Raw genomic sequence first — 25,952 nt, 5'->3', positions numbered from 1 at the left:
GTGCAATCTTGGCTCACTGCAACCTCTGTCTCCCAGGTTCAAGCGATTCTCCTGCCTCTACCTCCTGAGTAGTTGGGACAATAGGTGTGTGCCACCACATCTGGCTAATTTTTTATATTTTTAGTAGAGACAGGGTTTCACTGTGCTAGCCAGAATGGTCTCGATCTCCTGACCTTGTGATCCGCCCGCCTTGGCCTCCCAAAGTGCTGGGATTACAGGTATGAGCCAATGCACCAGACCTGAAAAAACAAATGATAAAATCCCACATCACTTCATGATAAAAACCCTCAAAAACCTAGGTATAGAAGGAAAATACTTCAACATAATATAAGTCATATATGACAGACCCACAGTTAGTATCATACTGAATGGGGAAAAACTGAAACCTTCCTCTATGATTTGGAACATGACAAGGATGCCCACTTTCATCACTGTTATTTAACATAATACTGGAAGTCCTAGCTAGAGCAATCAGAGAAGAGGAAAAAAATAGAGGGCATCCAAACTGGAAAGGAAGAGGGTCAAATTATCCTTGTTTGCAGATGACATGACCTTATATCATCTGGAAAAACCTAGACCCTGCCAAAAAACTATTAGAACTGAGAAACAAATTCAGTAAAGTTGAAAGATATAAAATCAATATACAGAAATCAGTAGCATTTCTATATGCTAAGTGTGAACAATTTGAAAAAGAAATAAAAAAGTAATCCCACTTAACAATAGCCACACATAAAATTAAATACCTAGGAATTAACCATAGAAGTAAAATACGTCTACAATGAAAACTATAAAACACTGATAAAAGACATTGAAGAAGACACAAAAGTAGGGAAAGATATTCCATGTTCATAGGTTGGAAGAATCAATATTGTTAAATGTCCATACTACCCAAAGCAATACACATTCAATACAATCCTTATCAAACTACCAATGATATCTTTCACAGAAATAAAAAAAAAATCCTAAAACTTACATGGAACCACAAAAGACCCAGAATAGCAAAAGCTACCCTGAGCAGAACCAAACTGGAGGAGTTACATTACCTGACTTCAAATTATATTACAGAGCTGTAATAACCAAAAGAGCATTGCACTGGCATAAAAAGACACATAGATCAATGGAAGAGACTAGAGAGCCCAGAAACAAATCCGTACACCTACAGTGAACTCATTTTTTGACAAAAGTGCCAAGAACATACATTGGGGAAAAGATGTCCCTTCAATAAATGGTGTTAGGAAAACTGAATTTCCATGTGCAAAAGAATGAAACTAGACTCGTCTCTCACCATATAGAAAAATCAAATACAAATGGATTAAAGACTTACATCTAAGACCTCAAACTATGAAACTATTATAAGAAAATGTTGGGACATTGGTCTGAGCAAAAATGTCTTGAGTAATTTCCTATAAACACAGGCAACCAAAGCAAAAATGGATAAATGGGATCACGTCAAGTTAAAAAGCTTCTGTGCAGCAAAGGAAACAATCAACAAAGTGCAGACAGCCCACAGAATGAATCTGCAGGATTACTGGACTTGCAAACTACCCATCTGACAAAGGATTAACGTCCAGGGCATATAAGGAGCTCAAACTCTACAGGAAAAAAAAGCTAATAATTCAATTAAAAAAATAGGCAAAAGATCTGAATACATATTTCTCAGAAGAAGACATACACATGGCAAAAACCCAGTTAAAATGGCTTTTATCCAAAGATGGGCAATAGCAAATGCTGGCGAGGATGTGGAGAAAAGAGAACCGTTGAACACTGTTGGTGCGAATGTAAATTAGTACAACCACTATGGAGAACAGTTTTGAGGTTCCTCAAAAAAACTAAGAATAGAGCTACCATATGACCCAGCAATCCCACTGCTGCATATATACCCAAAAGAAAGGAAACCAGTCTACTGAAGAGATATCTGCACTCCCATGTTTGTTGCAGCACTGTTCACAATAGCCAAAACTTGGAAGCAACTTAAGTGTCCATCAAGAGATGAGTGGACAAAGAAAATGTGGTACATATACACAACAGAGTACTATTCAGCCATAAAAAAGCATGAGATCTTGCCATTCGCAACAACGTGGATGGAGATGGAGGTTGTTAAGTTACGTGAAATAAGCCAGGCAGGAAAGATAAACTTCGTTATGTTCTCATTTATTTGTGAGAGGTAAAAATTAAAATAATTGAACTCTTGGAGATAGAAGAAGGACGATTACCAGAGGCTGGGAAGGGTAGCTGGGGTGGGGGGAGGTGGGGTAGTGAGGATGCTTAATAGGTACCAAAAGTAGCTAGTAAGAATAAATAACACTTAGTATTTGATAGCACAACAGGGTGACTACAATCAATAACAATTTAGTTGTACATTTAAAAATAACCAAAAGACCATAATTGGATTGTTTATAAAACTAGAAGAATCAATGCTTGAAAGGATGGATATCCCATTTACCATGATGTGATTATTATACATCACAGGCCTGTATCAAAGTGTCTCATGTACCCCAAAAATATATATACCTACTATGTAGCCACAAAAATTAAAAACTTAAAAAAAAAAACGTATCCTGGTATATGCGTGAGAATGCTCATGCCAACATTATTTATAAAGCAAATTGCATACAACCCCAACGTGCCTTGGCAAGAGAAAGAATAAGGTGTGGACAGTCACCGAATGGACATTAGATGACAATGACCAAACTGCCAGATACGTCCACATCAGGGATACAGCTCAGAAACAATATACATAATATGATACTATTTTCACAAGGTTCAAAACTCAAGGAGCCATTATTTAGGAATACAGGCACATGTGGTGAACTGCATTTTAAAAAGGAGAAGGGGGTGACTCTGGGGTTGGAGGTGACCACGGGTAGAGAGGCAGGGATTGGGGAGGAGCCCATATTGGTTGGTTATGTTCTATTTCTCAAATTGAGTAAGGAGCTCATGGGTTTATCTAAGCTTTATAATTTACATATACATTACATATATTCTTTAGCATATGTCAAATTACATTATTTAAAATGTTTAAGAAAAAATTGGCCAGGTGCAGTGGCTCATATCTGTAATCCCAGCACTTTGGGAGGCTTAGGTAGACGTATCACTTGAGCTCAGGAGTTTGAGACCAGCCTGGCGTCTCTATAAAAAACACAAAAATCAGCTGGGCATGGTGGCACACACCTGTGGTCCCAGCTACTTAGGAGGCTGAGGTGGGAGGATTGCTTGAGCCCAGGCGGTTGAGGCTGCAATGAGCTGTGATCATGCTGTTGCACTCCAGCCTGGGTGACAAAGTGACACGAGAAAGAAAGAAAAAAGAGAGAGAGAGAGAGAAACAGAAACAAAAAAGAAAAAATTACCAGCCTGGTGCTTGGTAGTCCAAATTTAACTTGCCACCAGCATGAGCTGTCCTCAGAGACAAGAGGAGGACAGCATCCCAGAGGTCTGGTGAGATAGAGATAGGTGTCCCGGCTGCACAAGCCAGAGGCAGCAACTGCCTCGGTTTCCTACTTGTCAACTGAACACAGTTGGTGCCACCTACCTCCAGGGCCACAGTGAGGATCAGATGAGATGAGTGCTGTGGAAGCCACAAGGCTCTGTCCACACAGATGTTCGATGTGCCATACAGATGGCTGGCTCCTCTAGGGAATTACTTCCCTTCCACTCCTTGCAGTTCTGTGGGGCTGCCAAGGCCTGACTCCCCATCCTCTGGGCTCAGGGCAAGGAGCAGCTGCAGGCGAGGCCAGCAGCAGTATCCCCAGGTTGTATGCACAGGCATGGAAGGCAGTGGGGGGCATGGAATCATTTGGGGCATGGGGCCTCCAAAAATCATTGTCTGATCTTGCTCCTGACATGCCTGGAACTACTCTGGTTTTTGTCCTGGCAGGTCAGCTGATCGTTGCACCTGATACACCTGGCACCATCAAACAGCAAAACCCAAACCAACTCTTTCCTTATGTAAGTCAATCAGAGCAGGGTTCCATTGACTGCATCCAAGGAAGCCCAGCCAATTCAGGAGCGAATGCCTTTTTATTTCAAAAGCACAGGTGCAGTTCGGACATTTGCCAAGGGAGGTAAAGGGAAGTGTCAGCTGAGACTGCTCAAGTGCACCCTGGTTCAACGGCCTCCTAACTGGTCTCTCCCCATCAGTCTCACTTGCCCCCAAAGCCTTCCAGAATACACTGCATTCCAGATTAATACAATTTATTCCAGATTAACCTCCAGAAAACACTTTCAACTCTTGACTACACCTCCTGCCTACAGTCTAGGCCCCAGAACTTTACCAATGAAGTCCAGGGAACAGGTGACCAGCAATGGTAGGTGGCAGGGTAGGTGGCATCTGTTGGTCCTGCTCCCCCTCCAGGTAGGAATTCCTGTCACCCACCTCACGATGGGTGTGGCAGGAGTGAATGGCCTAGAGATTTACCATCTCGTAGAATTCCAACTTTTAAAAGTAAATGCCAAATGCAGGCATTATGGTAAAAGTATGATTACCCCCGTGGCCATCTGATTTTGAATTGGATCACTTAGCGCTGTTCCTGAAAGTAAGCTCCAGCTTTTGTGAGTTCCTGTGTCACCAAAGAAAGGTAACAAGTAGATGCCCTGCTGCACACGTCTGAATTAGCCACGAAAGCGGGGATGGGTGGGTGTTGGTGGTAGTAAATAAACAGGGCATGTGAAATGTGACTCTTGCCTTGAATTGAGCCCCTAATTCTCATCAGTCTATTAGCACAGAGGCTCCATGGGAAAGCAGGCGAGCGCGATCGTCCCTGTGAAATACACGCCTGCCTCCTCAGGTGTGAGGAACTCATGTGTGCGGCCTGTTTGCCTGGAATCCTGTTTCCTCTGCTCATTCCCTTCAATGTCAAATCCCACCCTCATCATGAAATGGGAGCTCAATGACCCAGGAATAATTTGAACAAACCTATTTCACTGAGGATGCATTCATTTTTATCTTCATTAACTCTTTGGGGCCCTGTCAGGTATGCTGAGAGCAGGATTTATCTTTCAGCTGCTGGGTCTGGGAGATCTTAAAATCTGGACAAGTTGTACATTTAATGAGGCAGACTTTTTTTTTTTTTTTTTTTTTTTTGAGACAGAGTCTTGCTCTTTTGCCCAGGCTGGAGTGCACTGGCTGCAATCCTGCCTTACCTCACCCTCTGGAGGCGGACGATATTTCATGTTTTGTAGACAGGTACATTTTATATAAAGAAAATGGTTTCCCTTTTCTATGAAAAAACATTGCATTGTCTCCTTTTCTTTATGTTTTAACTGAAATAATTTTTTTAAGAAGTAGCATGTTATCCAGGTGAATGTCACTAATTTTTTTCCCCCACAAATGAAATAACATTTAACAAGCGCAGATTTTTTGTTGTCTTAAGACCAAAACACATGCACACACAATAAGCCTGCTCCCCTAAGATGAATGGCTGGAGTAAATAGTAACTCATCCTGGGTGACTGGCTATTTATAAGATTTCACACAAGTAAAATGCTAAAACATGGTGAGTTCACACTAGGCTCCAGAGCGGCAACAATGGAATAGATGGAAAAAATACCCAGTCCTGAACCTCACCTCCCTGACGCCCAGCGAAACCAACATTCTTATTCCATTAACTGCTTTTTATGAAATGTGCTGGTTCCTCAAAAATCTGTGTTCAGGGAAGTATTCTTCAAGCACATACAGGTATTAATACACAGACCACTAGAAAAGCTTCTCATCATTGAGGTCTCTATGTCTTCCTAATTAATAATATAATCTAGCATTGCTGTCCCATCTTATTTCCAAAACACATCTGGTCTTTGGCGAATTCATGCAAATACAAATATCCACCAGGAGGTTATCAGGCGATCTCTTCAGAGCGAACCATAATCAGAAACAGCAAAACCAGAAGTCATCAGTCATGAGTCTCAGAACACTTTCTTAAAATACACAACGTTCTGGTTTTGTATGAAGAAACTGTTTTCTTTAGCAGGATCCCACAGCTGAGTATCGCACTGTCTACTATACGTCTTTAGGGAAAATAGAAAACAGATTCACCAAAACATTGGGAGGTTGCATGAAATGACTTAAGGTGAAATTGTCTTACAGTATCTTTCCTCTCTGGTTATTTCTTACATGGGGTCTGCAATTTTGTTCAAAAGCAAGGTTTGAATGTGCAGAATTTTTAACCTACAGAATGCCAGTACAGAAAATACGTTATTCATCATCAAATTGGAATTTAATCCCCATTCTATAGATCCTACAACACAGGACCAGAGACTCAATTGTGACGTCCATTTTTTTCTCCAACATCCCTACAAGTCAGTCAAGCTGATCGTACCAGAAGCATTGCTGATGCTCCATTGGGTCTGGATAAGTGGATGGACATTTCGGGAAACATCCTGTCAATGCGGCTGATCACGTCATCAACATACCTAGGTGGGAAAAAAATACACATGTGTCAACTACAACTCAAGTTAAGAACTACAGATTTATAGTATTTGAAAGACATTGCTTTTAAATTTAATTTTTTATCAATATAACACATTTTTAAGAAGGCAAATAGGAGCTATGTCTAGATAATGTGTTTTTAATGCTAGTTCTTGATTTTTTATTTTAAGGCATGATTATTAATTTTCTTCTATAGGAGGTCAGAATTTAGCTGTGTCACCAGCTGGGCCACTGGGCTCTAACAATATGGCCCCCTCCCTTTGTCCTTCCAGTCCAGGATAGCCTCAGCATCCAGTTACTGTGCACCTCTGGGCTGTCTCACTGTCTCATTTAGCTTCTCCTCTGAATCAATGGAATAACCAATTCCTGGGATTAAATTCCTTCTATTTTAAATACCTGAAGTCATTCCTGACCTCCTGGTTGTACCTAATTCAAGTTATATCACACTTTTTACCTAAATTAGTAGTCTGTGATTAATTATAAAATCTCTGCATATATTTTTAATAGCTGCCCACGTAGTGGCTCATGACTACATTTATTTACTTATACAGCTGTCTGTTTTTCTAGATTTCTATTTTGCTTTTTTCAAGACTGAATCTCACTCTTTAGCCCAGGCTGGAGTGCAGTGGTGTGATCTTGGCTCACTGCAACCTCCGCCTCCCAGGTTCAAGTGATTCTCGTGCCTCAGCTTCCCAAGAAGCTGAGATTACAGGCACCCACCACCACTCCCAGCTACTTTTTGTATTTTTAGTAGGGATGTGGTTTCACCATGTTGGCCAGGCTGGTCTCGAACTCCTGACCTCAAGTGATCAGCCTGTCTCAGCCTCCCAAAGTGCTGGGATTACAGGCATGAGCCACTGCACCAGCCCTGTTTTGCCTTTTCATTTGATTAGTTTTCTATGTACCTGTTACAGTTTTATTCCTAAACTTTCTACCTAACTTTTACTCCAAACATATCAGGCAAGCTATCAGCTTCATGTTTTCCTTGGAGATATCCCACCAAAAGGGAATCCTCTATTCTTATAGCCCAGATGAAACCTGTATCTCTTAAGATTTAATAATAATTGAGGTCAGTGACATTAAGAACTTAGCATAGGATCTAGCACAAATAAAGGATGTAAAAATTTTAAGTGCCCTGATTGGTAGTTCCACCACTTACACCATGAGCTGATTCTGCAAAAATACCCTCTCTTACTGGGATAAATTCTCCCCTCCAGGGGTGGCGCATTGTGAGGACATCGGCCCATAGCATAGAGTAGGATCTGGCTCAGGTCCTTTGAGAACAAATTCACCATCCAATCACTCTGGACACAAAGAGGATGTATAATATAATAGCTGACATGTAAAACGATCTATTAAGGATTTTACATTGGATTTCATATCCATTGGTTATGACAAATTAAATTACATGTCCATTAAGTCAGGGACACATAAAAGGTATATTCTCTTGGGGCAAGAGGGAGATTAGCTCTCTGTTCACAACATGAAAGGATTTTAGTTTGAAGCTGGGGCTCATGACAGACAGCAGAAAACATGAAGCCATTTGGTAAAAAGTGAACATCACATGCCAGCCATGAAAGTCAGAAAGCGGCCCCACCTATTCTCTAAGGAAGGCCTATCAGGTTTTCCTTAGAGAATGTTATGTCGAGTTTTAAAACTTCAAGCTGAAGAAGGAAGGGGACAAATTAGAGAGGGCCGAGTGGTAAACAAGGACAACAGTGAGAGGACAGCAGCAGAGAAAGTGAGAAGGGGCGGGGCGGAACTGAAGGGCATTCGCTCCTGGGGAAAAGAAGGCCGGGGAGATGTCAATATTCTTCAGTACATGACTGGCTTTTATGAACTCAGTAGCAAACAGCATCTCCAATCCCTCGAAAACACCATACCGTGAGGATATGCCACCAAAAAGTGAACGTGCTCAGAAAGAATGAGAGGCATTTCTTAAAGGCAAGGTCCCATTCTGCTTTAATAGTTTAAGAAACAATCTTTCCTGGGTGGCTAAGACACAGGCTGACCACACATCATTTCCTGTGGTTCCTTCTAGATTTACAGCATCATGACACACAACCTTGGATCTAAGCTGAAATGCTACAAAAGGAGTGAGAAGGTGAAGAAAGGAGGAAATGAACTCATTTTTCATCATTGCCTAACGTTTCTTGAAATGGTGAAGGCACATGACAAAAACGTCATGCCCAAAGTTTATCCCAGGTCACTGGAAACATTTCTGCAGGTATATACTTCTTTTCTAAATCTCTGTATGTGGTTTAAACCGAGTTTCTTCCTACTCAGCAGGAAGCAAACATCCACTGTCTTGTGTGAATGGAGGTCATTGCTAAGTATATGCTAATGGGGAGGACAGGCGACGTCTTCTGAACTGATCCTCAATCAATAGCCATCATAGCTCTGGACAGCAGAAAGCAGATGAACATGCAGATTTCAGCACGCAGGTAACATCATCATTTGCTTTCCCTTGTATCTTTCACCTTGAAGGTGTCAAGACACATTCTGGAAAACCAGTCTCCTTAGGAGGCTAGAAAAATAAAGAAATGGGTGGGTTCAGTGATGATCCCAGGTGAAGCAAAAAGCCAGAAACCAAGCTCAGTGTGTAAATTTCTAGAATTCCATGGCAACTACCTAGCTTTGCTTGCTTTTAGTAAGGGCCAGAGTTCTAAATGGGCAAACACATATTCCTGGCCATTTTTTCTTTATTTATTTATGAGATTTTTACCTGTAAGAAAAGGCAATGGCAGAAGAAAAATAAGTTCCTAGGAAAAGTATGTGCGGTTGGCACAGGTAAGTAAAGAGACCTGGGTGGGTTTCGTTGTCGTTTTGCTGTTTTTTTTTTTTATTTTATTTTATTTTTTTTAGACGGAGTTTCGCTCTTGTTACCCAGGCTGGAGTGCAATGGCGCGATCTCGGCTCACCGCAACCTCCGCCTCCTGGGTTCAGGCAATTCTCCTGCCTCAGCCTCTTGAGTAGCTGCGATTACAGGCACGCGCCACCGTGCCCAGCTAATTTTTGTATTTTTAGTAGAGACGGGGTTTCACCATGTTGACCAGGATGGTCTTGATCTCTTGACCTCGTGATCCACCCGCCTCGGCCTCCCAAAGTGCTGGGATTACAGGCTTGAGCCACCGCGCCCGGCCCGTTTTGCTGTTTCTTCTCCAACCCGTGACCTGAGACGAAGCTCAGCAAACTCAAACACTGTACGAAGCAAAACTTGAATCTTCAGGAGACTGTTCTCCATTCACGTGCCTAACACAAAGGAGATGCAAATTTCTTTTCTACAGGTGACATTATGTATTTGCCAAAAAGGGAAAGAGAGAAAGTCGGCTGCATCTTTAGCTGCGGAAAACAATGTCTAAATTCTAGAGGCAAAAATCAAAACACTTCATTTTCAAACAGACCCAACCTTTGAAACACAAATCAACCACGAGTGACTTGACAGAAATAAGGGAAGCTTGGAAGCTCAAATTAAAAATCTAGAGACAAAAACGACACTCTCTTTTTGCTGAGGGAGGGGGTGTTGGAATGGGAGGTGGTCTCTGGCATTCATCACCGAGTGCTGCCTCCCGAGTCACTGGGCCCCGCTAGCGTCTGCAGCGGGCTCTGCAGTGCGGCGCCCCACTTCGAGAGCAGGGCTAAGGACAGGTAGGAACAGCGTGCTCCCCTCCTACACTTCCACCATATGTTACACTCTGTTCTGTGGCAGAATCAAATTACTTTCATTTTTACCTTTGGAATATAGGCAAACAAGCAGTAACACAGCAGTGGTGACTAGTTTACACTTGAGCAGACGCCGCACGGAAAGACATTAATTTAGTGCCAAATTGAGCAGTGAGTCACAATTTGCACATATCTGTCAACCTGTTAACAGGGTAATAACTTGGAAAGACTGCTGTTCCTATTTACATTACAGAAGCCTTTCGAAAATGGAGAGCTGCTTGGTTCTCCTTCTTGAAGTATTCGGTCAATGAGCTGGCTTGATAGTCCAAGAACTGGGCTAGAAACACAAACTTCTAGAAATTACAGATTCAAATCAAGGTATAATCCATGACTTCAGTAAGTTCAGATAGAAAACTAACTTTTACGCCACCAGGAAGTTCTGTTTCCGTGTCCTGTGCCCTAGCTGCAGTCAGACTCTCAACGGTTTCCAATCCAGTTTTTCCCAGCGTGCCCCAACCATCTCTTCCTGAAGGATAGCTTCGGTCTCAACTGCTCAACATCTCCGCTGCATCAGAAACAATCCCCCCGTTCCAAATGTCTAAAAGAAATTTCAAGAGCCCTATACTTTGTTCACTTCCAATTTTCTTCAAATAGCCCAGCTTGCTCCTTTCAACGGCCTTGGTCTGAGAATTAAAGAACACCAGGACCTCAGAGGTCCTCTCTTCCAGTGTCTCCATCAATTTAGGGCTTTAACAGCATCTCCAATAGATGGTCTGCATAAATACCCCCGTATCACCACCTCATGAGGCAGTCCCTCGCATTTGCTTGATGTCCGATTGTTTCAAACCCGCTTACTAGTACCTGCACACGATTATCCTACTTTAGCCTTTTGAATGACACACAAATATTTTCTCCAAAACCTAAAGGCAAATATATAAAAGACTGCTGGGTTTTCTAATTTCTTTTATCAGTGTTTTTTAGTCTTTATTTATTTATTTTTTTTAAGACAGAATCTCACTCTGTTGCCCAGGCTGGAGTGCAGCGGCACGATCTCAGCTCACTGCAACCTCTGCCTCCTGAGTTCAGGCGATTCTCCTGCCTCAGCCTCCCAAGTAGCTGGGATTGCAGGCGCTCACCACCACACCCCACTAATTTTGTATTTTTAGTAGAGATGGGGTTTCATGATGTTGGCCAGGCTGGTCTGGTCTTGAACCCTGGACCTCAAGTGATCCGCTTGCCTTAGCCTCCCAAAGTGCTGGGATTACAGGAATGAGTCACCACCCTCAGCTGGCTTTTAGTCTTTCTTGGGTCACAGATCCCGTAGGGAAGGCGTGAAAATTAAAATATAAGTCTGTACAACATTTTACATACACTCTTCTGCAGTTCATAGACCTTTAAAGTCCATTCACAGACCCCCGAGTTAAGCATCCCTGCTTTAGTCCTGTTCTAGAACTGTGGTCCCCAGTTTGCTTTTTTGTTCTTTTCTGAATGGTTAACTTTTATTTTTATTTTTCAATAAAGCTATTTTTATTTAAAAAATATATATATAAATATTTGTTGCAGCCAAGAAGTGAACATAACTGAAATGGTCTAGGGGGTACAAAGAATCTACTAATTCTGAAAATTTTTAAATCACGTTTTCATAATGGAGCCGTAGGCTAGTTTTTGTTTATTTTTTAATTGACAAATAAAGATTGTATATATTTATCATGTAAAACCTGTTGTTTTGAAATATGCATATATTGTGGAATGGTTAAATTAAGCTAATCAGCACATATACTGCCTCACATATTTAGCGTTTGTGTGTGTGTGGTGAGAACACCTAAAATCTACTGTCTAAGCAATTTTCAAGAATATAAAACATTGTTATTAACTCTAGCTACCATGTTATACAATAGATCTCTTGAATTTATTCCTCTTACCTACTTGAAATTTTATCTTTTGATCGGTACACCCCCAACCCCCATGCCAAGCCCTTGGTAACCACCATTCTACTCTCTCCTTCTATGAGTTCAACTTTTTTAGATTCCACATAGAAGCGAGATTGTGGCTAGGTGCGGTGGCTTATGCCTATAATCCCAATACTGGGAGGTCAAGGCAGGAAGATCGCTTGAGCTGAGGAGTTCAAGATCAGCCTGGGCAACACAGCAAGATCCTGTCTCTAAAATAATAATAATAATAATAATAATTAGCTGGGTGGTGTGGTGGTATGTGCCTGTAGTCCCAGCTACTTGGGAAACTGAGATGGAAGGATCGCCTGAGACCAGGAGTTCAAAGGGGCAGTGAGTCATGATTAAGCCACTGCATTCCAGCCTGGGTGACAAACAGACCCTATCTCTTAAAAAAAAAAAAAAAAAAAAGAGAGATCATGCAATATCTGTCTTTCTGTCCCTGGCTAATTTCATCTGACATGATGTCCTCTAGGTTCATCCATGCTGTTGTAAATGACAAGGTCTCCTTCCTTTTCAGTCTGAACGGTATTCCACTGTGTATATACACTACATTTTCTCTACTCATTCATCCACTAATAGACAGGTAGGTTGATTCCACATCTTGGCTATTGTGAACAATGTTGCAATGAACATAGGGGTGCAGATGTCTTTTTGATACACTGAGTTCATTCCCATGGACATATACCCAGCAGTGGAATTGCTGGGTCGTATGGTAGTTCTATTTTTATATTTTGAGGAACCACCATACTATTTTCTGTAACTTCTGTACTAATTTACATTTTCATCAACACTGTGTGAGGGTTCCCTTTTCTCCATATCCTTGCCAACATGTATCTTTCAGGTTTGTTTGTTTTTAAGCATCTGCCTCTGACAACTCATCCTTCCAACAAAATCAAAGACCCATCTCCGTGACTTTAGAGGTCATCTGATTGGGGTAACCACTTTTGCCCTCTAAAGCCACATTTCTCATGCTTTACCCCCATGCTCCTTGTTTGTATAAGTAAAGGGCTCCCTGCTTTTTGTATCACTGTTAAGGCACAACTCAGAGGTGAACTAAAGTCTCAGGTCCTAGGAGGGCCAAGGAGACACTTCATTCCAGCTGCAGCTACTGTTACAGCCTCATCTAGGCTTCTTCCCTGTCCTTGAGCAGGCTCACTCTATTTTGGACACTGCACACAGTCTGCCTGGAAGATTCTTCTCACAGTATTCCCACCCCCATGCCTGGGTCATTCCTACTCATGCTTCAAGGCTTTGGGTTTCATCTTCAGTGATACTTTCTCAGGGAAGTACTGTCTCCCCTTAGTACCCCATCAGTCAGTATACCCCATTTTATCTCTTATGGTACCTGTAAATTTGCTTTGTGCTTCTGTCCCCTTTGTCATTAAATAATTTTTTGAGTGATTATTTAACATCTAACTCCCCTACAGAATTCTATGGGAACATGACTGTCTTCTTCAATGCTGAGTCCCAGCGCCTTGCCACAGTGCCTGGCACCCACTAAGCATGTCTTAAATATTTCCTAAATGAATAGACCGTACATTAAAAGTAAGCCAGGTAGACCCAAGTTAGGCCATTATAAAACAACTAAAATGCAAAGTTCTCTTTAGCAGATGAAGATGTGAGGTGTCGGGAGTTCATTACATTAGCCAAAAAGTCACCAACAACAGCAACCAGAGAGCTCTGAAAAACAAACCTCAAAGAAAGCTGCAGAGATCCTTTATAGTCTTCCAGCTTAATATGCAGCTACAGAATCTCTGCATCTGTTTTAGCAGAAGCTCAGTGACTCTTAGAAGCAAAGCCTTTTAAAGAAGTACACTGTTATTGACATGCCAATTTTAAAATGTTGCTTTTAATGAACTAATTAATTCTGTAAAACATTAGTACAAAGATGCACACTACCAAATTGGGATTACAATACCAAAATGATAACAAAACAGAATGTGGAAGACATTTCTAAAGATATCGCCTTTGCAAAACATTAATTTTTTACTCTACACATTCAAATACATTGCAAACTATTTGTTATTAAAACCTTAAAATAATTTACTGGACAGATGGCTTAGTTCTCTAAAGACTGACCCCCTCCTCAAAAAAAAAAAAAAAAACAACACAACAAATCTGGCCCCTAGCCAGTGATCCCATGTTAGTGTGATGCTTAGCAGCTCGAGCTGGATTTAAATAGCACTTACCCCACACAATGTGTAAAATACATGCTGTTCATTTTCTCCACCCGTACAAAATCTAAAAGTTAGGGATGCATATATTAATAGACCACCTTTTGGGGAAAAGGGTAATGCCCAGCAGTTACCAAGAAGGGAATCATCTGCATGATCTGAAAATGATTTAAGATTTCCCTCCATACCTGTCTGCAGTGATGAGATGGAGAGGCCTTTGACAGTGGGTGGGAACAGACGGAAGCTTGTTTAATTACTTCAGGAGAATGAGATTGACCGAAACTACAACTATCGATCTCGAGATGCTGAAGAAAGAGATTGGAAGCTTAGGTCAGACTTGCTTACTTCTCAGATTTATAAAATGTTTCTATCATGGCTGTGAAAAATTTCTGATTATTTGTTCAAGAAAATAAAAACTACTTTCTAAACTGTACAGCTAGGCCAGGTGCAGTGGTTGATGCCTGTAATCCCAGCACTTTGGGAGGCCAAGGCAGGAGGATCACTTGAGGTCAGGAATTTGAGACCAACATGGCCAACATGGTGAGACCCTGTCTCTACTAAAAAATACATAAAAACTAGCAGGGTATCGTGGCATGCGTTTTGTAATCTCGGCTACTCAGGAGGCGGAGACATGACAATCACTTGAACCCAGGAGGCAGAGGTTGCAGTGAGCCAAGATAGCGCCACTGCATTCTAGCCTGGGCGATAGAGACTCTGTCTCAAAAAAAAAAAAACCCAAAACCACAAAACAAACAAAACTGTACAACAACAAGCAAGACTAGATGTAGTGAAGACAGAAACAAGCACACTAGCTTAGATTTCTACACCGTCTCTCACTGCACACCCTTCTCATCCCAGCACAACTGGCCACTTATCTACTGTGTTGTTCTCTTCCAATGAAAGACACCCAAAAACGTCAAGATCTCTTAATGGCAGCTTGACACTTGGGCAGGCAGAGCTGGCAAGATTAGGAAGAGCTGCTTCCTGGGAGGGAAATGGTGACCAGGCAGCAGTGGATGGGGAGCTTGATCCTGTCTTCTCCTTAGTAGCTCATGAATTTTGAGCCATATGAATATATTACCAAAGAAATGCAGGAGAATCACCCCGGCAAGCAAATAAAAGCTACCCCTCTATTTCGAGAAGCCGAAATCAACGCACAAGGACCCAGCATACACTGAAACGTATAAACCAACCCACCTACCTTTTTCCTGCTACAGGGTGTCAAGTTGCCCTTTGAGTTCATAGTATGTCATGAACTAGAACACATGACAAATACCAGCATAAAATGGAATTATTCTTACACATGATTTAGCATGATTTAGAGAAGTAAAGAATTATTTAGTGTTCCTATAGTATCTATTAATAAATATTTCTGAGTGCCTACTTCTCAACAATGACCATGTTCTAGAATGATATTAAGTACTAAGGACAGAAAACAATTACAGCAGCTGGCTCACAGCAGGCCTCGTGAGAGGGGAGGAGGGCCAGCCCGAGCTTGGCCTTCTGCTGCAGGAGGGCGAGAGACAGAGCAGGCATTGTTTTCTGGTTTTCAAAGCACTTTTGCGCCCTTTACCTCACTCGATCTCTCGCCAACTCTGGGAAGTAAGCAGGGCAAGCATAAAATTCCTGTTTTACAAATGACAGAAAAAAGGAGGCTACTTGACTTGCCCAGGAAGACAGTGTGGCTGAGTGGCAGAGCTGAGCCCAGAACCCACGTTTCTGGATTCCCCATTCTAAGACTTTCTTACACACCACGGTGCTTTTATTAGGTCTGCGAGGATTCCTTGGAAAAAGCAGGTTTCATTTTTGTCATTCCTCAGGTTTCTCATAAAACCACCGCGAAATCTTTTAGTAGTATAGTAACGAAATCAATTGATGGTTTTCTTTCTTACCAGTCATTCAGTAAATATTCATGCAGCGCCTAAGTGAGCCCAGGGACGCAGTGATCACTAAGGCGATCTCTGCCTTCATGAGGCTTACAGCTTCTCCAGAGAAACAGGACAACCAAGTTAAACTTCCCCAAGTTCTCCCGCTGGGTTTTTCATTTTCTGACTCTCAATTAACATGCAAAGTCGGCAGGAAACAGGGAGGAGTGAAACAGTGAATACTTGCTTTGCATTTTATATTAATTATTAAAAAGTATTAATATAATTCATATTTCTAAATTTCTATTCTTGCATTACAAATTTACTCAGGTATCTGTGAGCCCTAGTTTTCCTTAAAACATTTAAGCAATATATTAAGTTTTGGAAAGAATTATAATTTCACTCAACATCTACCTGCTCTGTAAGCCCTTACATATTTACGAGATAAAAAACAAACAAACAAACAAAAAGCCCTAACAATGAAACACCCATGTCGAACTTTCCAGCAATACCAATTAACAATAGCTATTAAATCAGTCATTTCTGTTAGATGTGGTGAAATGACACTTGGCGCTCAGGTGGGCAATGAACGGAGACGTAACAATTCACATGGAGTTAAAGCAAAGCAACCCATGGGCGGCAGAGGTTCAACCAGTGAGCTGGCAAGGGCAGATGATGTGTGCCTTCGCACATGCCAACCGCTTTCCCTTCTGTGCCCAGGTATGGATGAGGACTGCCACTGTGAAACCTCTTGGCAATGCTCAGATATGGTGACTGCTTCCAGTTACTCGGTTTGCTACACGGGTGTAGAACAATTATTTCGTTTCCATTTGATTTTTTTTAACGTCCCTGAGAATATACATGGTAGATTTCACAAAAAGAAATGCCAAAGAGAATGATCACAATCACTGAACAATACTTGTTCTAGTCATAACCATACATTAGAGCAAATGCAGCCTCAGAGTCAGAAACAAGTCACATCCGAGGAAACCGCAGAGCCCCTCCTGCGACAAACACGCTATCTGTATGACAGTAAGTTTTATCTTCATTCATCAGACAATCGAGTCCTTGAGGAAAGAGTCTGAGGCTCACATCTTTAATTCCTGCAAGAATTCTGTACATAATACATACTCAATAAACACGTGATGAACTAGACTGATTTAAGTAGACTGAATCAAGGAGAAATAAAGATCTCAGAGTAAACAGAACTTAGTTCTGTAATTGTTTCTTCTACAAGTAGTGAAAAATTCCAAATCGGAAAATGTCATCCAACAAAGTGAACAGACACGGTGAAGCTGTCCCTTCCTTGCTCTCCCCTTGCCTGACAGCATTACTGTAGGGCAGCTGGGTTATAAGGCAGAACTGAGATGACGACACACGGAAAGTAACTCAAACACAGACAGACCCTCCTGGGCGAGGTGCCTTGGCTGGAGCTCCAGGAGTTTTTCCCACCTCAGGACTCATCCCCCAACCTCATAAATGAATTGCCTTTGGGTGTCTGCTGAACAGAACTTTCAGTAGAAAAGCCTTCTCCAAGGCCCCCAAATGCACACCAGCTATGTGCCATCAATCATGGTATCCTTCACTTGTCCTTCATAGTACACATCACAGTCTATCCCACACATCTGAGGGAATGAATGTTTAATGTTTACCTTGCCCGCTAGACTGAGAACTCCACGGGGGGAAGGCACAGGCCATCCTGCTCCCTGCCGTCAGTCCCCAGCACACTGTCCAGCACACAGCAGGCTCTAAATAGACAATTGATAAATGAATCTTGCACGTGGACTCCTTACAACTGTATTCAGCAAAACAGTCTGAAGCTAGGGCTTAGGAATCACAGAGGCCTGGATCCTCTAGTTCTCACACTGCATTCCCTCATCTTGGACAAGTGACTTTACCTCTCTTAGCTTTGGCATCCTTATCTGTGAACTAAGGATAACATCCCTATCCTCTTCATATAATCATGAGAGTTAAAGGAGTGGATGCAGCATATAAAGCACTTAACACAAAATAAGCAAATTATGGTATCAGCTGTTCCTTTTATGTGCGCGAAGATTGTCTTTTTGTGCACAAAAGGGTTAGCAACTTCTGTTTGCGTCTACAGGAATACAAAGCCTCAAAAAGTTCACTGCAGCCATGAAAATACCTTGAAGCATGAGCTTTGAAAGCAGGGATGTTCTTTCAGGTTTCTGGTTCATTTAATACATCGATGCATTTCAGTTAGTAAAGAAAGTTCTTTTCATTATTTTTCTAAGACGGCCAACAAGAGAGAGGGTGGACTGTTCATATTTGGCGTGATCCTGAAACAACCTAGGAAGGAAGTGGGCTGGTGTAAGCGAATTTGGCTTCTGGAATAGGAACTACGCTGGAGAGCTTTCGTTTGTCCCTCCACCATCCTGCACTGTGCCCCAGGAGGCTGGCCTACACAGCGATTACATTAACAAGCTTTTTTGCTCTCTGGCTTCCAGCTGTGTTCTGACCAATACTAGGCACTGGCCAGAGTCTCAGAGGGCAGGAGAAGCATGAGGCAAGGGTCCTTGAGGGCCAGCTGTGACAACTTAGTAACAGCAAAACACCAATGACTCCAGTCCTACAGTAGGAAAGGTCCGGTTCATCCCACTATTCAGCAGAGGCACCAGCAGCAGAGGGTTAACAGGGACATGGACTGGGAGGAAGCAGAAGTCAGCCATGACCAATAACATCACAGACCTTGTTACCGGCGGCAGGGGTGCAGCAGCAGCTATGTTTCACATTCACCACTTCTCCACCCCCTACCTCTCTGCCTTATGTAAAGAGCACTGGGTGGGAAATGACCAGAGCCTTCACCCTCTCCAGACCCACTCTCCACAGTGTTCTGTGCCCCCAAAACCTGGCCCACATGGACTACATCCATGGGCTCCTTTGCCCTCTGGCTGAGTTTGGCCAAAGGGAGATGTGGAAGGTGGAAAAGGAGTGAGGTCAGGGTATTTATCCTGCCAGCGAAGTTCCCAGGAACTGGCTGCATCCCTTATCATAGCTCTGTCAGGACCCCTCTCCACATGGCTCTTTCCCTCATTCTGGGTTCCAGTAACTATGCCCTCCTCTGATCCCTGGGGGAAGGACAGTAACAGCTCTGCCCATGGGCACTAGCCCAGGTACTACCCTAGTCCCTCATGGGTTACCTATACCCTGCCCACCCCTTTGGAAACAGTTCCTTTATTAGAGTCTCCTCAATCTGGAAAATGTTCCCTTGGTCAAATTTCTTTCCAGAACAAAAAGTTCTTCCTAAATAAAACATATGACATTAAAACCAACCCTGCCAGAGTAAGAAACACGGTAAATTGAAGAATATTTAAACCAACTGAAGGTAATAGTGTAATAGTGATATGAATATTCTACATTGGCAATGAAACAAAACTTCACACGCGCTCCGCTTAACTGAACAAGATTCATTTAATAATTTTTTCCCCCCTGGAGTATTTTAACTGTGGTTGTGGCTAGTTTAGAAATTCGAGACATCCAAACAGAATAATAGAAGGATGTGCCTCCTGGAGAAACAGGTACCCCAGGCTGGTTTTCTGCTGCCTCTCTGATTTCCCCTTTCTTCCTAAAGTGCCCTGGCACCTCCAAACTGCAGGCATAAAATAGTCCTTCTCAGACCACTGCCAAGTTTGCTTTTCCCTCTAAGTTTACTGTCAAATTCACATTTGCAGGTGTGAATTTGCACAGACTAACACTTTCCAAAATGTCATATACGTAGAAGTGGTTTTAGGTGATATACGGATGAACACTTTTCATTTCATTATCTGTATATATAGAACAATATATAACTAGCAAACAAAACCTGTGATTTCATAGACATCATTGCTCAGTCATGGTACCATAGAGGCCACGCTTTAAAAAAATAAACAAATATTATATAAATTATAATTAAAATTATATTATTTAATAATATTTAAAATAGTACACAAATAATAGAACAGCTGACCAAAGGTTGTGGCAAAAATCCTACAGTTGGTTTGCAAATGACTGAGTGTAGAAACACTATCTTACAGTAAGGCAGGTAATTAAACAACTTGGTCCCAAAAGGGTTTTACCTTGTTTGTAAATTGTGGGTTTTTTTTTTTCCATTCCAAATAAATCTTCACTTTCATATCTTTTTTTTTTTTTTAGACAGAGTCTTTCTCTGTCGCCTAGGCTGGAGTGCCAGTGGCATGATCTTGGCTCAGTGCAACCTCTGCCTCCCGGGTTCAAGGGATTCTTGTGCCTCAGCCTCCTAAGTAGTCAGGATTATGGCCACCTACCACCACACCCAGTTAATTTTTGACAGGGTTTCGCCATGTTGGCCAGGCTGGTCTCGAACTCCTGATCTCAGATGATCTGCCCACCTCAGCCTCCCAAAATGCTGGGATTACAGGTGTAAGCCACTGTGCCTGGACTTAATATGTTTTTTAAAAAGTTTTCATGCATATATTTGGATATAATGAAGAAGAAGAAATGGACAAGCACCCTAGGAGTGGCCAGGGTGTTTAGGTGAGCAGCACTACTAAGCAAGGGCTGCCAGTGATTAATCAGCCGGGAGCTGACCACACTGGGATATGTGTCTGGGAATGCGTGATGTGAACACGGGAGGAGGGCCTCCTTGATAGAAAATAAAATGCCTTTCCCACAGCCAGTAGCATGCACGGCGAGCAGCTCTAAAATCCCTTTTGCACTTTCAAAGGAGTTAAAACCAACGCCAGAACATACTTCTCTCAGTGGAGCCAAATCTAGGATTCTACCTGAGACAGGTGGATGATGCTTGCAATGCCCTGAACAGACTTTTAGAGGGTGCCCTCTACAGGTTTAAGGTGGCCTCATCAAACCATAAACTAGACTCAGTAGCGATCTCCTGAAGCTGAGAAATCTTGTGGCATTCTTTCAGATTCTTACACAAACTCTTTTATATTGTATATCAGAGGAGAAAAAAGGTTAATCTATTTGACCCCTCTGCTCATCACGCTACCACTGTCCCTCTGAGCCCTAACACCTGTTTCTCCCCCATAGCCTGCTACCCCAAAGAAACTCCTCTGCCCAGAGAAAGGGGACAACTTCAGGGGTGAACAAAACCCATCACTTATAAGCAAGGAAGGTCATAAGAATTATTATTATTATTTTTTTTGAGGCGGAGTCTTGCTCTGTCGCCAGGCTGGAGTGTAGTGGCGTGATCTCAGCTCACTGCAACCTCCGCCTCCTGGGTTCAAGTGATTCCCCTGCCTCAGCCTCCAGAGATTATTTTTTTTTTAAATGCTTAGAAGGATGAGTTCATGCAGAAAATATAACAATCCTAAATGTGTATGCTCCTAAAAATAGTCAATAACATGCCTCCATCAGTATTTGATAGAACAAGTAGACAGGAGATCAAGAAGACTTGAACAGTGTTAACCTGATGACATATGTTCTACACTCCAAAACAGTAGAACATACGTCCTTTTCAAGTGCACTTGGAATATTCACCAAGACAGACCGTAAGCTGGGTCTTAACACAAGTCTCAAAATCATGCAGAATATGTTCTCTGACCACAAGTGAAGTTAAAAATCAATAACAAAAATATAACATAAAGAGCCCCTGGATATACAAAAATTAAACACACTTTTAAATAATTCAAAGAAATCGCAAGGGAAATTAGAAAATATCTTGAGCTAAATGATAAAAATATATCAAAACGTGTGGGATAGAGCTAAAACCATGCTCAGAGGGAAATTTATAGTTTTTAAAAGTCTATATAAAAAAAGAAAAAAGACTTAAAGATTCCATTAAAAAAAGAAAAAGAAGAGCCATTAAATCCAAGGTAAGTACAAGGAGGCAATAATGTGTGTAAATCAATGAAATAGAAGACAGATAAATACAGAAAGACCAAAACCAACAGCAGGCTATGGAAATAAAGTCAACAAGACAGAAGTCGCTAGTTAGACTAATCAAGAGGAAAGAGAGGGAAGGTAATTTAGCAATACCGGGAATAAATGACGAGACATCACTCAGATTCTAGAGACAGCAGAAGAGCACACTATGAACCAATCTACTCAACAGCTAGATGAAATGGATGTCTTGAAAGATATAAATTATATAACTGACACAAGAAGAAATAAAAATCTAAACAGCTTTATGTCTATTTTGCTAAAAGTGAATTTGTTATTAAAAATCTTCCCATGAAGAAAACTCCAGACCCACACAGATTCCTCAGTTAATTCTATCAAATATCCAGGGAAGAAATAATATCAATCATATGGAAATTCAGAAAACAGAGAAAAAATATTTCTCAACTCATTTAATGGGTCAAGCATTATCCTGATACTGAAACTAGTCAAAGGCATTAGAAAAAAAAAAAAGGAAATTATAGATAATACTCTTCCATGAACAAAGATATAATATTTCTTAATAAAACAGAATCCAGCAATATATAAAAAAGATAATATATCATGATTGAATGTATTCCAGAAATGCAAAATTGGACTAACATTCAAAAATCAACCCATGTTGTGGTCTAGCCATGCCACGAAATATTACTCTGATACCTGCTAAAGGTATAAACTTTGGGGTAATTATGCTAAGTCAGAAAAAAATAAATACTGTATGATTCCACTTTTAGGATATACATACAGATGTCAAATCCATAGAGACAGAAGATAGAATGGTGGCTGCCAGGGGCTGGAGGAGGGGGAATTGGGAGTTATACAGTTATAATGGGTACAGAGTTTTAGTTTTGCAGGATGAAGAGTTCTGAAGATGAGTGGTGATGGCTGCACAAAAATGTGAATGTACTGCAGGAGGCTGTAGTGGGCAGATCACCTGAGGTCAGGAGTTTGAGACCAGCATGGCCAACATGGTGAAACTCTGTCTCTACTAAAAATACAAAAATTAGTTAGGCATAGTGGCAGGTGCCTGTAATTCCAGCTACTCGGGAGGCTGAGGCACAAGAATTGCTTAAACCCAGGAGGCAAAGGATGAAGTGAGCCGAGATTACACTACTTCAATCCAGCTGGGTGACAGAGTGAGACTCCATTTCAAAAAAAAAAAAAGTGAATGTACTTAATGCCACTGAACTATAACATGTAAAAGTGGTTAAATTACATGTTATGTGTTATATGTACTTAGTAAGAATTAAAAAAAAATCAATCCATGCCATGTAACTTACCATACTAAAGAAAAATCACTTGATCACCTCAATAAATGCAGAAAAACTTTCGACAAAATTCAACACCCAACTGATGATTTAAAAAAAAAAAAAACCACTTTCAGCAGAGTAGGATTAGAAGAGGGCAAAAGATCTGAACAGATACTTTGTAACAAGGACATGCCAATCTTCAGGTCAGTAAGCACCTAAAAAGAGGCTCAACATCAATAGTCAAAGGGAAATGCACATGCACTTGGCCTGCACTAGATTGGCTAAAATAAAAAGCACTGGCAATACGAAATGTCAGTGAGGAGGCAGAGTAAGGAGACATCGCATTTGCTTAGGTATTTGCCCATGAAAAGTAAAATATTATGTCTACACAAATACTTGTACACAAATGCTCATAGTAGTTTTATTCTTTTTTTTTTTTGGAGACAGGGTGCTGCTGGGCTGGAGTGTGCAGTGATGTGATCATAGCTCACTGAAGCCTCGATCTCCCAGGCTCAAGCAATCCCTCTGACTCAGCCTCCTGAGTAGCTGGGACTATAGGTGTGTGCCACCACGCCCAGCTAATTTTTTTTATTTTTAGTAGAGATGAGGTCTCTCTATGTTGTCCAGGCTGATCTTGAATGCCTGAGCTCAAGCGATCCTCTCACCTTGGATTCCCAAAGCATTGGGATTACAACATAGCAGGAGCTGCACGCCATGTGCCTGGCCCAGTTTTATTTTTATTACCCCTAAAACTAAAACAACCCACATGTCTGTAAACAGGTGAACAGATTATATACATTGTGGTATATCCATACAATGAAATGCTACTCCATAATAAAAAGAATATACAACGCATGAACAACTTGAATGAATCTTGAAAACCTGTGCTGAGCAAAAGCAGCTGGGCACAAAACATGCTTTCATGTACTGTATATGAACTCTAAAAAGACACATCTGGCTGGGTTCAGTGGTTGACGTCTACAATCCTAGCACTTTAGGAGGTCAAGGTGGGAGGACTGCTTGAGCCCAGGAGTTCAAGAAGACCCTGTCTCTATTTCAAAAAAAAGAAAAAAAAAGACACATTTAATCTAGAGTGACAGACAGGAGACCAGGGTCCGCCTAAAGTGTAGACTGGGAGGGGGCAAATGACTGGGATGGAGCATGAAGAAACTTGTGGGGTGATTCTCCTATCTTATTTGGGGTGATGTTTACACAGATGCATACATTTGTCAAAACTCATTGAACTGTACATTCATAAACATAAAATACATAAAATTAGTTTTTTTTTTATTTTATGTAAGTTATACTTCAATCAAGTTGATTTTTAAAAAATGCTTGGAACATGCGTTCAATTATCAGCCCTAATCTCAAAATAGGATGAGAGTCAAATTAAGTGTGGTTTTTTTTTTTGAGATTGAGTCTCGCTTTGTTGCCCAGGCTAGAGTGCAGTAGTGAGATCTCGCCTCACTGTAACCTCCGCCTCCCTGGTTCAAGTGATTCTCCTGCCTCAGCCTCCTAAGGTAGCTGGGATTACAGGCATGCACCACCACTCATGGCTAATTTTTCTGTATTTTTAGTAGAGACAGGGTTTCACTATGTTGGTCAGGCTGGTCTCAAACTGCTGACATTGTGATCCAACTACCTTGGCCTCCTAAAGTGCTGGGATTATAGGTGTGAGCCACCATGCCTGGCCAAATTAAGTGTTTTTTAGTAAGTCTTGGCGAGATACAGGATCCTCCAGGGACTCAGGCGATGAGAACTCAGGTTGCTTTGCTCTCCAGGCTGTCAGTGCTGGGGAGGGCAGCAGCTCCCACAGTGGTGCCAAACCAGGTGAGAGCCAGCTGCCTTATCCCATGTGCCTGTGAAACTACAGTTCTGAAAGGCTCAGGCACCAAGCTTGCTTTTACAAACATTATGACTTGGGTGAAAATGGACATGAATGTGTTCAGAGATAGCTAGAGAGGAGACGCAGACTCCAAGTGCTGAATTTCAGCAGGACAACACCATCCTGTGAAGCCCGTTTGGCTCTTTATTTGCCCGTCTGGACTATTAAGAGTTCACATGCATTTGAATATAGAAAACATTTTTGACATATTTAGACCTGTACATTACTACCAAAGTAAGAGATTTCCCTCAGAACAGTTTTTGGATAGAAAATTCTTTTCATGCTGAATGGGAACAATTAATAAAACAGGAAGACAGTGCTGTAGTTTACAGCATGAAATCAGGCATCCAACTGCCTCAGTCCGATTCCCAGCTCTATGAAGTGAGGTGAGTTACTGGGCCTCAACTCTCGTCTTGAAATGAGGACTACAGAGTATCTTCCTCCATAAGGTGGCTGTGGAGACTAAATGAGACAAGGTATAGACAAGCCTCCCGCATTTCCTAGTACAACATACATGTATACCCACACTAAGTAGTCAGTTATGTGATGAAGATAACTCAGTCCATTAAACTCTGACCCAGAATTCAAGTAACTGGGTCCTTTGCCACAGTCTTCTCCACCACCTCGGCTTAACCCAAAGCATATAGGGCAGTGTCATTAGCCGAAAAAATCCTGGCGCCGCTCTGGAAATGTCTAGATTCCATCCTGGCTCTCCTCCTTGTACAGAGGGCCACAGTGGGCAAATCATCCAACCCTCTGGCTTCGGTTTCTTCTTTAGACAGGGTCATCTCTAAGGGGCCTTTGAGCTCTAGTCAATTCGATACACATTTCCTAAGAGCTTACTACATGCACAAAGAAGCTATTATACA

General features: G+C 41.6%; 1 protein-coding gene across 1 annotated transcript in view; it reads right to left on the bottom strand.

Moving 5' to 3' along the window:
* MED27 (mediator complex subunit 27) overlaps window positions 1-25,952 on the bottom strand; it is a 215,960-nt gene that overhangs the window by 70,731 nt on the left and 119,277 nt on the right. Inside the window, exon 4 of the mRNA XM_012457934.2 lies at window positions 6,311-6,404. Within this exon, the coding sequence (XP_012313357.1) occupies window positions 6,311-6,404 (94 nt within the window). The remainder of the gene's footprint in view (window positions 1-6,310; window positions 6,405-25,952) is intronic.

Source organism: Aotus nancymaae, unplaced genomic scaffold (assembly GCF_030222135.1).
Source record: "Aotus nancymaae isolate 86718 unplaced genomic scaffold, 86718_ANA_hifiasm-v0.15.2.pri h1tg000003l, whole genome shotgun sequence".
NCBI classification, from domain to species: domain Eukaryota; kingdom Metazoa; phylum Chordata; class Mammalia; order Primates; family Aotidae; genus Aotus; species Aotus nancymaae.
This window is presented reverse-complemented; position numbering and strand designations above follow the sequence as displayed.